Genomic DNA, 16,497 nt, shown 5'->3' on the forward strand with positions numbered 1-16,497 from the left:
GAGAGAGAGAGAGAGAGAGAGAGAGAGAGAGAGAGAGAGAGAGAGAGAGAGAAAGGTCTGAGTCTATCAGGTGATGGATGGGAGCTTTTTCCCAGTTCACAGTAGAATCTGCTCCTTGAGACATTTCTAATCTTCTGCAGATGACTGAACCACAGGGATTCCTGGTATAGAGTTCTTCCATTTTGCCTTTGTTTGGTGCAGAGAAAGATGGAAAGATCAATCCTTGCACAGCACAGGCAAGCAGTGCAATAGGAACAAGCTTCAGAGGAAGGCATCTCCAGAAGATTTGGCAACTGTGGGGCAATCTGACCCAAACAGGCTAGATAAACAGCATAGTGTCCATATGTGTCTGAGCTTCTCAGGGCTTATCTCATGGACAATGAATAGCACCAAGTTGGTGAACGTTAAGTATAGGCACCTGGGGGCCTGCTACACAGATGGGAAGACTTTCTGGTAGTGACAGAGATGATCTCCAGCCTCCTAGCAGTTTACTGGAGAACCAATGGATTCTGAACACTTTATATACATTATTGTGGTTCATCAGAGCAACCCCGTGGACTAAATATTTTTATGCTCACTTTATTGATGATGAAACAGGCCTCAGGGGGTATGAAGGACTGCCTGGGATACACAGTTACTAATTAGTACACATGGTGCCGAATCCATCTGTCTGGCTTGTAATACCATCATTTAAAATGGTTTTCGTTGCAAAGATAATGGTGGAAAAACATGGGTTCTAAGCTCGATGGGATGGCGTTGACCACACGAGATGCCAAAGTCTTGAGGAGAGGGCAGAATGAGACTGGGATGTTCAGGAAAGGTGACACTGAGGAAGGAAGAGTGGCCTGAGTTTCAGGGCCTGAGCAGGTGTGGTAGACTGCCGAAGCATCATCAGGAAGGGGAGTAGAATGTGGAAGGGTCAATAGTAAAGAGATGGGTTGGCCACCCAAAGGGCCTTCGCTCTCCCTAACATTGAAGTCTGTGGCTGCTTTCCTAGTGGGGCTCCCATCTCCAGAGTCTATCAGAAACCTTGAACTCCACAGTTCTTCCCTTCCGAGCTGGGCTCTGATGTCTTCTAGAATGTTATACATACTTGTTTCCTCAACCTGAAGCCAGTGGGGTTGTGTAAGCTTAACACTAGATATAGTTCCTTTAGCCAATGATTCTATTAAATCAATATATCCATACATACCTTAAACAGCAAAGGGAAAAATTAGACTTGATAACACATCTTCCAAGTCAATGGCTGGATCGCCTCTCATATCTGGCTGAAGCTGGTCCCTTGTGTCTCAGGAGATAGGGAACAGATTGATTTCATCCTCCAGAGAGCCTGGTGTTACCACACTGGAGTCTCAGCCTGTGGTGTTGACTGTGAATAGGTGATTCGTATGGCTGCCAGCAGGAGACCTGGGGCGGCAAGAAAGGTGGGTTTGGCAAGCAAGTCTCCATGAAAGCCAATTATCTGTTATTTTCCAGTTTCAGAAGTGTCGCCTGGGTTTTTGGTATTTTTTTTTTCTGTAAATCTCATATGAAATTCAGAAGAAATATTATTGTTGGAAATGATATAAATGGTCGAGGTGTTTGTTCTTAAATTAGTGTTTGTTATAGACTTCCTCAAGATACATATATTAGAAGAAAGAGGAACTCAAAATAGGAAGTGCTACGATCATGATTTGCTGGACCAACACCTACGCTTCGTGCATGAAGCTCAGGCTGAGGTCTCTGCTTCTTACCTTGTTCTGGGAAGCTTTCTCTGAGCATCCCTGGTGCTGACAGCAAGGAATCTGACCCAGTTAGACTCGTGGTCAGACTTTCATGTGTGTGCATACACAGAGAGTTCTCAGCCACCATACACTCTTCAGAGTGTCATGCAGATTGAGTAGCTCACACACTGACTTCTTCATTTTATGTGTTATATGAAGCCACTCTGCTTATCCATGGTTGTTCATTCATTCATTTATTCGTTTTTAAGGCGGGGGTGGGTCTTGCTCCACAACCCTTGAACTTTCAGCCTTCCTATTCGAGCCTTCTGAGTGGCGGGACTGGAGGCATAAGCCTCCAGACCTAGTTTTTCTCCTTTTCTTGACCAAGACTGTTGACGTTGGTATTTGGTAGAGTCAAAACATGGTTTACCTGAGGAAGAGAATCTGTCACTGCAGTGAGATGCCGTGTGACTAGCAATATGAAGAGTCTAGGAAGAAAAGAACTCTTTCAAGCCCAGAAGAACGCTTCTAGTAGCTTTTGGGCTGGAGCCTTTTACCAGATTTCTGTCTCTATTTTCATTAGTTCTCCAAATATCTGAATCACGCCTACAATTACTCTGCTCCTTTGTAATCCGCTTAGTTCTTCCTTTCAACTTCTGTTGGATCCCTCAAAGGTTCAACAACCAGGAAGTTTATATTTATATATATTTAGACTTCTGCGAAGGGCGTTTTAAAACCCCCATTTCTTTCACAATCAATTCTATCAAGTGCCCCTACATGTTAGCGTTAATGCCTGAGACTGCATTTGTCTCACTAGTAACACTGGAGATTAGTGCCATCGCTTAGAAACCTGGTACTTTGAGTGGGAACTCACTGCCTGTTCCGAATCTGGGAGTCTCTCTGACTCCCAGAAAGCCTGTCTTTAGTATTTGGTCATGTTTCCTCTCCTATTGCTAGCTCTAGCTCCTTGCTTATAATATGGAAATAATTAAAGTATCCACCCCTTAGGATTGCTCTGATTAAACACATGATAAGATTTGCTATCAAAAGCATCTGACTGTAAGTACTCACAGGTACCCAGTTTTATGTTGTTGAGACAAAGGCTGGTTTGACAAAGTGCTGTTCTTGGTTCAGAAGGACTAAGCACAATGGCTGAAGGAGGGAGACAGCTACAAGATTTGGCTATGTGGTTTCAAACCTCAGTTAGCTTTGCTAATTTAGAATAGGGCAACAATTGCCAGGAAGCATTACATGTGCTTCTTTTGGTTTGGGTCTGGTGGGTTCAACATAGTTATTTGCATTGAGAGGCAATAATAGCACTATTGTGTTTATTTCCTTAAGAAGAAAAGCAGATTTCCTTCCCCCCAGTTGTCTCATGGGAGCAGTTTGGGGCATGGGGACAAGTGCACGGGACCATCATATCCCTTTTACCAAAAATGGACACATAATACATTAGAGATTTTTAAAAATGGAGGAGCAGGACAAGAGATTGGCTTAGGAGAGACACCAATATGCTCATTTTAGACAAGGAAAAAAGAAAGCGTTTTATTTAGAAACATCTTTATGAAATTGGAAATGGGAAAGACAGGGCTGGTAAGTAAAATGATGGTAAGAAGGTAGACATGGAAATCTTAATGCTCTAAAGCCATCTCTAAAGCCATGCAAACCAGCGTCTCCCCAGGGAGACAGATACTGAAGCAGAGACTTCCTCCCCTCTTTTCTGGGTGGGGTGAGGCGCACTCCCTTCAGTCCTGGGTGGGGTGTTTTTAAACCCACAATGCATTTGCTATTGACCTTTGACTTTTTTTTTTTTTTTTCAGAATCGAGTCCATGGATATCATATACTGTTGCACCACTGGGAGTCATTATAATCTTCATCCTGGTTTCCACGGCAATAATAATGATGAAAAGACAAGGTAGGCTGTCTTATAAGAAGGGACTTCTTACTGGGCTCAACAGTGGTGAGTGGAATCGACTCTATGCAAGCACAGACTCTTGTATACAGACCACGCGATCTTGTACGCTCTCACTCTAAGCACAGACTCAGTCTTACTACTTTAGCTTTCTGGCTAGGAGCCCTGTGAAAAATAATAAAATCCTCTTGAGATCTTGTCCAGTTCAGTGCAATTCTAGTCTCTTGAGATCCCGTACCAGCTTAAAGGGGTCGGTAGAGGAAAGAGCCACAAGTGTCTAATGCAGAAGACACTGTGCAGATAATTGAAATTCAGCACTGAAGTTTGGCTTGTGCAGAAGGCTAAAGGAATCAAAACAGGAGGTGTACCACACTGAGAGTTAGGAGAGAGCAGGATTCAGAGGACGCATAGATCCATCCATGAACTGTGTCCTGGGGTAGGCTAAAAGCAGCAAGGCTGTGATTCTAAGTTTAAGCACTTTGTATTTCTTCCAAGTTGTCCTGTGACTCACTATCTCAGGGCCATGTGCCCCCTCAGCCTTACTGACTACCACTCGCCCATCTGGATCAGGGCATCCTGACTCAGAGGTCCTGGCTGGCATTCCTTCAGTAGAAGGCAGAACATGATGCTCTTCCCTTGTTGCCAAGCCGACGGCTCATGTCATTCTCAAGCCGATCAGTGTCATCCACATACAGTCTTCTTAGAAAAGCCCTTACCTCAGCACCTTGATGTTGGTTTTGTTTATATAAGATGCCGATCGCATCACAGCCACTTACCTCTATCTCATTTCCTCCAGCGAAGAGTTCTCCGAGACGGTAGGGGCGGGGTGTGTTATTCAGATAAAAATTCTGTTGAGAGGTAAGGGTTTGGGAGTGGGTCTACTTAGCCTTAGCAGAAAACAGTGAGATACGGAGGTTAAGAAAGCAGACGGAGTTTCCCCTCTAGGCCAGCTATACTGTTTTCCTACACATTCCACACAGTGTTCTGCTCAGCGCATGGCTGACCTCTAAGGGAGCAGTACTTCCCTTTCCCCCCCCCACTCCAAAGCCCACTTCCACCCACCACCAAAACACATATCCACCCTTTTCAGGCATCATTATGCCTTGCAAACCTGTGCCAAGATCTACATTCAGTTGCTATGCCCTCCACAAAATATTGCTCAAGGGATTCTGTTGGCAATGTCTAGTGGTATCTGCTCCAAAAATGCCTCCTGACTCCAAAGAGTTTTAGGTTGGTTCCCATCTCCAGGGGGAATTCACTAGTTAAAAGAGTGTGGGCATTGGGCAGAGTGCAGTGAGACTAATCCGTAGTAACAGCTGCTTGCAAGTCTGAGGCAGGATGATCACTCCAACCCATGCATTCTAGATCAGCCCTGAGCTACATAGTGAGACCCCATCCCCAAATAAGCCAATGAAAACGTGGGGCTTTGGCCTTAGCATTCAAATACACTTTGCCACCAATGAGCTAGGTAACCAAGCAAACTTGTCACCATCTGCAAAGCAAGGATATTATCCTCTTTGTGGTATTGCTGTGGTGATTGGCACAAACCAATACACAGAAAGCACCACACAGTGGTTTTCCTGCATGATGCATATGTATAGACATACATCTATAAGCAGATACATCTCTTGATGTGAGGGTAAATATTTGTCTTAAGACTAGCAGAGAAGAATACTAGAAGATTCTAGAAACAGTACTAACAGCGGGTTTAAAGTACTTGAAGCTACAGTCACATAAGACAATTTCTCAGACACACCTTTAATCCCATCACTCAGAAGGCAGAGGTAGGCAGATCTCTTGAGTTTGAGGCCAGCCTGATCTACAGAGCGTGTTCCAGAACAGGTGGGGTTACACAGAGAAACCTTGTCTCAAAAAAAATAAAAATTAAAAAGAAATATAAAGTCTCTGGTTTTACAACTACAGTATAGCAAATGCTAATGCTGCCGTTAAGGCTAAAGACTCGAGATCGGGTCTTTTCCATAACATCCTAAGACTTAGCTGACTTGGAGCCAAGTTGAGCTGGCTCCGGAAAATCTGTTTCTGAACTGAAAAAGAGGAGGATGGAAGAAAGGGTGGGATGGAAGAGACAGAAAGAAAGAGTATCTAAATTATCTCAATTCAGTGATCTTTTTGATCATTTGGGATTGTTCTACCAATTCTATATTTCGAGGAGAGAGCCTGCAAGGTTGAAAGTCACTAAAAACTTGAGTACAGTCTCTATTTGTACCCCTGACTGTACCTAAAGGGCACTGGGCAAAAATAGGTCTCACTTTGCAAACTCTAGTGGATTTAAAATAAAAGTGTATCTCATAGAAATACTTTGCACCCTCCTCCTACCCCCAACCCCCTCTGAGGACCTATGACCCCCTACCCTCCCATTCTTACTCTTCCTCTCACTGTGTGTCTGCTATCTCTCTCTCTCTCTCTCTCTCTCTCTCTCTCTCTCTCTCTCTCTGTATTACTGTGTCTGTGTCTTTCTCTGTGTCTGTCTCTATGTGTCTCTGTCTTTCTATCCTATCTCTATCTGTCTCTGTCTCTGCTGTCTGTCTCTTTCTGTATTTCTCTCTCTCTCTCTCTCTCTCTCTCTCTCTCTCTCTCTCTCTCTCTCTCACACACACACACACACAATTCACTCACTCATCATTGAGATTAGAAGCATTGGGCATGCTATAACCACAGAGGAAAATCACCCACTGACTTCGCTAGAATTCCTTGAACTTCCCCAGTGACCGCCCATTGTTTCTTCACCAAGAACCACACCCAAGATCAGCTCTTCCACCACACTCACAGCACAAGACTAGGCATTTCTCTTCCAAACTTCTTGAAGTGTACTTCTTGGAGCTATTCTCTCAGTGATAGGCTCCCAGCTTTTGAAGAGGATAAATGAATCGACATTAGTAACTTTACTCTAAAAACTATGGCTTCTTCTGGACTGAGCTTCCATATTCAGCCTAGATTTTGCAACAGTTCCCTTCTAGTCCTCCACAGGTCAGACTCCTGCCTTTCCACATGCTCGCTAGCACATGATGCATGCAAGAGGAGCGGTTCAGTGTTAGAAAAACTACACACAGCATGAAAAGTCAAGAATGTGTAAAAAAGAGAAAAACCTATAAAATATAACCAATATCTAAAACTGCACCATCCAGTATTTAAACAAATGACTATTAAGTAATGGTATCTCAGTTTTACTGTTCACACAGTTTAAGTACTCACCTGCCACTTATGACTATTCGCCTACACAGAGGGACTATTGATGATGTCACAGAAAACACTATATTGCCCAAAGATGGATATACAGGAAGCTTTTTAATTGGTTACTTCTGGGAATAAAATGGGGTTGGTTAATGAGGGAGAAGGAGTTATAGGTTATAATCTTATGTGTTTCTAGCAAACTTGAATCTTTTTGGTGAGGAGTTTCTTTGTAATGCTGAGTTGTTTTCTGGACACTTCCAAGTGGATCATCCCCCCTATACCACCATCCCACACACACACAGCAAGCCCTCCAGAAATAGATAGAGCTGTGAGTGAAGCCAGCTGGAGAATAAAGACACACTATAAATAATAAGCTGTGACCTCAGGAAACCTAGAACCCTCTTAGGAGAACAGATAACACACAGAACTAAAGATTAAAGCAACCGAATAGCACAACAATAGTGCCCAAAGCTGGAAGTCACGGCATCTGCTCCAATCCTGGCACTTGAGATGTTGAGGCAAGGAGGATTTTGAGTATGAAGGCAGCTTGGGCTATAGAATGAGGGAAAGGAATGGGGTAGGGGAGAAGGAAAAGAAGGAAGAAGAGGAAGGAGGAGGAAGAGAGAGGGGTAGAGGTGTTGAAAAGAAAATGTTCAGCACATATTGGACATTTGCTATTTGCTGGAGTAACTGGTATAGTCGTCTTATTTGGTTTCTACAGTAATCTTATGAAACAGGCATTTCAAATTCCATTTGCTAGGTAGGGATACAGGTCTAGTTACAGATCAAGAAACCAATCTAATGCTGTGAATGAACAAGTAGAGGTTGGGAACTTGTCTCATTCTATGGCAGTGGTGGGGGAGGTGACTATACCATGGAGAGGAAAGACCAGACAAAACTGAACTGAGGGCTCACACTGAGGACTAGAGGGTGGTAATCACTGTGTTTCTTTCTCTCCAGGTAAACCAAATCACTGCCAGCCACCAGTGGAAGAAAAAAGCCTTACTATTTATGCCCAAGTACAGAAATCAGGGGTAAGCTCTATGCTCTCCTTGGGGAGTGTCTGTCATATTTTCCACAGGATTTCTGATAGGCTGCCTTGCATACATCCATGGTCCTACAGGGATCTAGAGTAGATGAACTTAGGAAAGCAGAAAAGTCAAGAACAAGAACTCCCCCAGTGTCATTGGACCCCTATATTGTTTGAAATCATAGAAAACACTGGGTGATCTAGTCGCCTGCTGTTTTGTAGTAATGAGATGAAGTTGTAAGAACATAACGTTGGACACTTTCCAGCAGTGGTATTCTAGGTTGAGAACTCCTAGACGTTCTCAAACTTCCTTCTTGGAGTGTGTAGGCTTGGGGAAGGAGGGAGAAGCATGACAAAGCTATTGTGTAGTATGCTGGCTTGATCCAAATAAAGGCATCTGCAGAGTACAGTCAGGAACAGAAAGGGAATATCTTGCTAATTCTAGTCAGAGAAGGTTCAAATGAAAGATGACAGCATGTTGAATGAGGAAGAGGGAAAAATGCTGAAGTAACATGACCACTGAACTAAGCAGGGAGTGATGGGAAAACGTGAGACACTATGGAGTCAGGGAACAGATAGGTCAGCAGCGAGAGATGGGAAGTTTACCTTGTTAACCTTGTTAGACCCTGTTGTTTTCTAGATATAACTAATTCTAGAGGGTGGGAGGTTTAACCCACAATCTGACCATTTATAATGTGGTGGGAGCATATTCTTGAGTAAAGGTTATGAAGTAAAGATAATTGTATAATAATACAATAAATAAATTTCTGAAGACCAGGAGACGGTCCCAGGCAAATTTCTTTCCACTGCCTGTTCATGGTCTGCTAGGTTTATTACATCATCCATAGACACCCACTGAGAACAAACCTTCATTTAAAACCATGAGAGACCCAACAGTACTCTCTCACCCAAATGTGCACCTAGCTGAGTGTGTCTTTTAGAATAAGCTTCTCAAGTATTATAAAACAACAACAACAAAAAAGAAGGATTGCATCAAATCTACTGACCTACTTGAAAAAAAAAATATCTTTCAGTTTGAGTCTTCTACCAATAAAACACCACCCACATGACCATTCCCTCCAGAACACCTCTGCACCACAGCCGCCCATCTCCTCCCCAGAGATAACCACAATCCTTCCTTCTAGAAATATGAATTATATTTTTCTTTTCTTTTTCATTATAAAAGTATAATTCATTAGTATTTTTTCCTTGCATCTGGTTACAAAATTCATGCGTGTTTTTGAACTTTCCTTGGTTTATCAACTATCAATGTATGAATGTGCTGTTTTAGGATATGTTTATCAAGTTAACTGTTAATGGGCATCTGAGTTATTTCCAGTTTGAGGCCATTATGAAAATTACAGTTATGAAATGTATATGAACATGTCTACTTATTTGATGGGTACACACTTCAAAATAAATTTGCTGAATGATGAGAATATTTGGATTCCCCAATTAACTGGTTAAGACCAAATTGTTCTTCAGAGTGGGGGTCAATTTACTTTTCCAATAAATAATTTTTAATAGTTTACATGCTAGCCAAAAATTGCTACTATCAGCCTTTTTTTTCATTCCAGTAGGGAGGTCTTATTATGGCCTTTTTTCCTCGTAAGTAACAACTTCTTATATGTTTTTTACCATACTAAAATCACCTGACTTTCAAATCTCTTACCCATTTACCTTTGTATAAACCAAAAGCCCATTTTAAAAGTGAGCCCTTTAGAGGTTAGATCCATATCATGTGTGGTTCAGAAGATGTACTGATAAAAAACACTTCTTAATGTCAGGGTATAACAATCTATAACCTCATCCTTTACAGTTAACAGTTCTTATAACATGTTGGAGAAACTTTTCTCAGTCCTGGGTAATAAAAATACTCTTCCAGCATCTCATTCACATTTATTTGTTATATACCTAAGGAATATTTTTGAGTTTTGTATAGGAAGGGCTAAGTTTTCTTTTTCTTTTCCACATGGGTATATTCTATTTGCTATTTGTTATACCAACTTCCATGCCATGTGCATTATAATTTGAGGTCCCATGTATGTGTAGTTCTATTTGATGTTCTGTATTCTGTCCCATTACCCACTGGCTGAACTGCCTTAATTAGAGATATAAATTGTGATATCTATAAAATGAGTCTTCCCATTTTGTCTTTTTTTCTTCAAGTGTTCTTGACCAATTTTGGTACTTCGCATTTGATAGATAGTCCAAATTCAATTTGTTAAACCCATCTCACCAAATCTTACTAGGATGTTAACTAGTGCTAAACAGACCAATAAGGAGAGTAAACATCTTCATTGTTTTGAATCTTTCCTATCCTTTAACTCTTATTTAGTTTCTCTATGACATTTTATAGCTTTCCAAATAATAGCTTTCTAATTTGTCAATTGGCATTTTATATTTTAAAACATTATCAATATTACCTTTTTCAATATTACTTTTTATCAAATATTATCAATATTACTAAAATTCCTAGTTCTTTGCTATCAACATATCAAAAACTAAATTTTATATATCAACTTTGTATTTGCAACACTGCTGAATTGATTTGTAAGTTCTCATATTTGTTTGTTGACGACTTGGGTTTTCTCCAACACCAGTGCATCATCTCTAAAGAGTTAGCTTTTCTTTTCCAAACCACAGAGCTCCACCTGCTCTCCTTTGCCCTGTTTCATTGGCTCAGATTTCCCACATAGTGGTGACCAGAACCAGTAACAGACAGTCTCATGAGGTTCCAGACTTGGAAGGAAAGCTTTTACTATACCATCATTAAGTATACATTTTGCTGAAGTGTTTCTAGTAAGCTCTTTTCCACATTAAAAATATCGTTGGGTACTTAGAGATGACTCAAGGGTTAAGAATGTATACTGTTTGTTTTATAGATATCACAATTTATATCTCTAACCTGGGTTCAGCTCCCAGTTTGACTGCTTACACACCAGCTCAAGAGATGCAATGCCCTGTTCTAGCCTCCGCAGCACTTGCTCTCCTGGGCATGTACCTCTTCATAGTCAGTCTGAGCACCCCCATACATACACACATACTTAAAAATAAGATAAATCAAAAAGTATATTGGCAGGCTAAGCACAGGCTGGAATCCTAGCACTTGGGAGGTGACAACAAGATAATGGCAAATTCAAGGCTAGCCTGGACTATGTAAAAAGTTTCAAAGGAACATAAGCTACCTCCCTGTCTCAAAAATTAAATGAAAAAAAAAAAAAGAGAGAGAATATTTACTGGAGCTAGTGATATAACTCAGTGATAAAGTACTGAGCATTCATGAAGACCTGGCTTTAATTCTAGTTCTGGAAAAGAAAGAAAGAAAAACAAACAAACAAACCAACAAATGAACAAACAAACAAGGAAGTTGTTATCTTCAATTCCTGGTTTGCTAGATAAAAACGTATCACAAGCTGATGTTCTATTTTACCAACACTCTTCTTGCATCTGTTGCTCTAACCTTCTGGTTAATTTCCCCTCATTTATCTGCCACTGTAAGAGACAAACATACTCTACACTCTGGAGTAGAACAAATTTAGTTTGGTCCTTTAAAAAACGGATTTTATTTCCCTGTTGTTTTATTAACAGTTTTTTTCCCCTCTTCCCAGTTAGTTTTTGGGTGAGATTGGCCTGACATCCTCCTCCTCCCCCGAAATGACTTTGTGAGATTTGATATCACGATTATGCTAACCTTACAGATGGCTGGGGCTTGAATTCTTTCTCTCAAATTGCCCGAGCAAATTATTACAAACTCAGTGGTATAAATAAGCAGAATTTTGTTTACATCAGTTTCGGGGAGACCACAGATCCAAAATGAAACTGACATCTTGGCGGGACCACAGCCCTCTGATATCTGTTGAGAGACTCCTTTACCTCAGTGTGATCTGATGGTGCCAGGCAACCTTCAGCTTTGGTTGGTTTGTGGTTGTACCTCAATTTCTGCCTCCATCCCCACCAACTTTCCTGTCTGTGCCTCTGCCTTCTCCTTTCCAGCTCTTAGGACATCACACACTGGGTGCAGGTGATCCAGTGACCTCACCTTGGCGTTCTGGACTTATCTGCACCCAAGGAGGTCTTAATCCCATGCAGTGGCACACCCTGACTCTGGTGGTGCATGTCTTTTGGGGGCTGAAAGTCAGCTCACCAACGGATGGATTTTTTTTTCCCTGTAATTCTCTGGAATGTTTGGCTGGGATTTACCATATTTCTCCCTTTATATGTTTGACAACTTATTGGTGAGAGTCTCTGAGATTGAAATTTCTTTGATAAAGGATTTTTTAAATTATATTTTTATTATTCCACTTTATTCTCTGTTGCATTCGTATTAAATAACTACTTTCTCTACTTTTAGTGGATATTCCAGAGATTATATAATACATCCTTGACTTCCTATTATTATACTCCAATACAACACTTTAGCCACACTACAATTTTGCATCTTGATTTATATTTTATTTTATTGTTTTTAATTTATATGTATGTTAAATATACAAAACATCATTATTATTTTCTTATCAATATGTACAGACTCACATCCTTACAATTTCTTTCATTTATATCTATCATGCTTATATTATATCATTATAATGGTAACAGAATTATTCAAAAATTAGTATTTTTCTTTTCATCATAATTGCTGTATGATATCTATATAAAGAGCGTAGTAACAGGCAGGTTTCATGGTGCATGACTTTAATCCCAGAAGCCTGGGGCAGGAGGATCTCTAGGAGTTTGAGGCTAATTTGGTCTACATATTGAGTTCTAGTCTAGCCAAGGCTACACAGTGAGACCCTGACTCTAAAAAGCAAAAACAAATCATAACAACATAAAAAACTAAACAGCTGTTGCATATCCTGTAGGAGCCTCTCCAGAGCTTATCATGGCTCATCCCTTGTACAGTTACTTGAAGGGTTTGCATTCACAAAGAATATGCAGAAATAAGTTATACACCTGATGCTGTTCCAATTCCTGGAGACATAAAAGTCAGTGACCCCCAGATGAAGACGGGAGAAACAAAAATCTGCTCACATTGCTAAAATTCTGTTTAAAGTAACTCCTTATACCTAGATAAAAATCCTAAAGGGGAATTTAACAACATAGCTCCAGTACAACTCTGGTGGTTTTTATAACACTCTTCTTCATAAACTTTCCCCATTGAATGCAGAAAGTGTGAGTTATTTACTAAAGCTGTTCATTTCTACATGTAGGTCTGGTCATGCTAAAATTCTCCAAACCAGGAAGAGAAGTCAGGGTTGCATCGTGAATAAAAGTTGATTAATAAACTGTTTATTATATGCTCCTTGCCTATCGCATCCCTAGTCAGAAATTCTTCATTAAATTACATTTTTCTCCAAACTCTAGTATCTAAGAAATGTGTGGCAATTTCGGTAAACTTTTTTTTTTTTTTTTTTTTTTTCTTTTATTTTTTTTTTTTTTTTTTTTTTTTTTTTAAAGCACTAAGAAGGGATGAAGTTGCCTTGGGAGGTTGTGAGTCCCGAGAGATAACTCAGGGAGTGGCTACAGTGAACTCTGGGAAAGTTTGGGAGGATTCTCACCAGGGAGGAAGTCAGAGCAAATGGCTCAGGAGTAGCCTTTGAACTTGAACTGCTTTTCTGTGGGGCAAGTTGGATGGGACCCAGCTTTTTGCTCAACTAATCTGCTTTCTTTACTTCTTGTGTAGCCTCAAGAGAAGAAACTTCATGATGTCCTGACAGACCAGGACCCCTGCACTACCATTTATGTGGCTGCCACAGAGCCTGCCCCAGAGTCTGTCCAGGTGACTTATCTCTGCCTCTCCTCATTGAATGTCTGATAAGAGACAGAGAAGAAGGATTTTATTATTTATTTTATTTTATTTTTGAGTAGAGATGAAATGAAACAGATTGGGGAGTGGTAGACTAGGAAAGTGAGCTGGATCACACGGGGAGCAAGGAGCAACTGCAGCCAGGGTTAGTGAGGACTTACACAAACCCCTTCATTCTGACTCACAAGCTGTGAGTTCCTATCTACTGTCTAGTATCTCTCTGAGAGTCATCCAAGAACCACATCAAAAAGACCTGGCACACATGTTAAAAAACAATGAACCTCTTCTCTCATCCACATCTGGATCTTACTAGCCCCTATAAAAACTCAATAATCTAGACCTTTCTTGGCTTCTCCAAACTATACCCCAGGACTGACTATAAGTTGCAGTAAGGGAAATGGAGAGGGAAGAAAAGAATTGTTGAAGAACTCAGTGATGGTTATTGTTGGTTGTCAGCTTGATTGGATTAAGAGGTGCCTGGGAAGCCAATAAAGACAACATTGGGCGTGTCTCTGAGGATATTTCCAGGGGCAGTAGATGGGGAGGGTTCTGACCTGATTGACAAGTTCCTGATCTACGATGGTCTCATAATGCAATCATACTGTTAAAAGGTGGAAAAGACGGTGGTGGGGCCTCATTGGAGGAAGAAGCCCAACCATGGTGTGCCTTTGAAACAGGATAGGTGCTGTTCTGGTTTCTTTCCGTTTCCTGCTTTGATGTTTCCTATCTGCCATGATGTGAGCTTGCTTGTCTTTTTTCTTTGACTCCTCTCACCCTATGGGAAGTCTGTTAACTATTTCTGGATCACTATGACCAAAGCACGTAAGAGAAAAACTTTAAGGGAGATTTGTTTTGGCTTACAGTCTCAGACGGTTCAGCATATCATGGTGAGGATCACAGAGTATAGCATGGCATGATAGAGGTCCTGATTTAAGAGTTTCTTCCAAAGGAGAAGAGAGTAGAGGGAGGGAAGAAGAAGGGTGGAAGGAGGAGGGGTGGGAAGAGAAGGGGAGGGAGGGCAATTTGAGTCTTCAGATAACTAGGGACAAAGCTCTTTCATTTCTCCAGTGGCACACTTATGCTTAGAAGAGAGATATAACCGCATTAGCAGAAAGGCACTTAGAGAGCCAAGTGCTGGCTCTAGGCAGAGTCCAGACAATGGCAGACTGTAAGCATAATGCTGTGCTGCAGGAATTCTAAGCCGTTCCTTTCCCCAGGGAATGCTGTTTTGTTTCCTGCCTGGGAAACTTCTCTCTATTCCTTCACCCACAAACTTCTACTTTGCCCACAGGAACCAAACCCCACCACAGTTTATGCCAGTGTGACACTGCCAGAGAGCTGACCCATAGGCCCAGTGAAAGGACTTTTTAAAGGAAAATAGAAGAACCCAAATCCACAGTGAACCGGTCCCTGGGTCCCAAGTTCTCTGTGACAGAAACTGCACATCTGTACCCTTCTCCAATCAGTTCCCTGGTGATGGATCTGCACAGGTGTGTCTGTGAAGTAGATGAGAAGTGAGGCTTCCTGGACATGTAGCCTGCTCTGCAGCTGACACAGAAACGAAGCAGAGATCCCTTGATGCAGTGTTCCATCTTTGCTGTAGCAGATAATGTGAGTTTAGGCATCTCACTCTTTGCTGGGCTGGGTAACAGAACTCAACAACAACAACAACAACAACAAGCCAAAGACATAGACTCCATCTCAGATGGCTGAGCACAAGGTACAAAGCCATTTTGGCTATCTGTACTTTACTCTGGAAGCTAATCCTGATCACCTCAAGACCAAGGGCTCCATGCCTCAGTTTCCCTCTCTCCCTCTAGATGAAGAGGGAACAAAGCATAAAGAACGAAATCTTTGTTGTCTGAGATCATTCTATAAAAGAACTGATAGTTTATTTGCAAAACTCAACCTAGTAATTCAATAGACTTGAAGACGATTTTAGAGCGTCTTATGCTTCAAACAACAGAATGGAATCCATCCAAGGTTCTTCAAAGTGTGGTTCTCAGCAAGCAGCATTCTGTTTAAGTCAAAGCAACGATGTTTGGTAATGCTGTTGTAAAGTCGCCTGGGATACTCAGAGGAACTCGGCCCAGGGAGGTTTTTTTCACTTCTTCAAAGAACTTTTGAATTTAAGTTCTTTGTTTACTCCCTTGAGCAAAACTCTGGATCTTCAAGATTATCTCTCCAATGGTTCTGAGGCCATTTTAAAGCCTAGGCCTCCTGTGGAATTACATGTCTACCGCCCACTTCCTATCTCACTGTATACCTCTGTGTAGTAGTAAATTTAACCTCAAGTAGAAAATTAAATTATTTTGGTTGAACAGTTCCAAATGATTAGATGTTCAGTCTCTTAGAGAACAGGATGTAGGTAGATTCTATGTAAAGTCCTATGTTCTTCACATTGTCTGCCCTCAGAGAGATCATCTTTCAACCTGTTGATCTTCTTGCACAACTTTGGCAAATACTTTAATAATAACCATTGTGGAGATGGGGAGAGGTCTAAATGGATAATAGTATTTGCTTTGCAAACATGAAGATCTGGGTTCAAACTCCCAGTGTCCTTGTAAAAAGATGGGTGTGGCCGAGTGTACCAGTAACACAGAGAAAGACAGGTCCTGAGACTTTGCTCCCAAGCCTTCCCAGCCAGGCATAAATGTCAAGTCCCCTGGGAGTGACAGAGGAAGACACTCCCTACACACACACACACACACACACACACACACACACAGTGATACACATATACATGCATACAAAAAAACCCCCTATTGTATTATTGTATAACAAAGAACACCAACTGCCCAGCTCAAAACTCTCAGGTCCCATTACCCTGTGCCTTTCTGTATTTAGATAATT

General features: G+C 41.2%; 1 protein-coding gene across 1 annotated transcript in view; it reads left to right on the forward strand.

Annotated features, from left to right (window-relative positions):
* Slamf1 (signaling lymphocytic activation molecule family member 1) overlaps window positions 1–15,303 on the forward strand; it is a 33,015-nt gene extending 17,712 nt beyond the window's left edge. Inside the window, exons 4-7 of the mRNA XM_021198710.1 lie at window positions 3,524–3,619; window positions 7,769–7,842; window positions 13,522–13,617; window positions 14,936–15,303. Of these exons, the coding sequence (XP_021054369.1) occupies window positions 3,524–3,619; window positions 7,769–7,842; window positions 13,522–13,617; window positions 14,936–14,986 (317 nt within the window). The 3' untranslated portion in view covers window positions 14,987–15,303. The remainder of the gene's footprint in view (window positions 1–3,523; window positions 3,620–7,768; window positions 7,843–13,521; window positions 13,618–14,935) is intronic.
* Window positions 15,304–16,497: the final 1,194 nt, after the last annotated feature.

Source organism: Mus pahari, chromosome 5 (assembly GCF_900095145.1).
Source record: "Mus pahari chromosome 5, PAHARI_EIJ_v1.1, whole genome shotgun sequence".
Classification (NCBI taxonomy): Eukaryota; Metazoa; Chordata; class Mammalia; order Rodentia; family Muridae; genus Mus; species Mus pahari.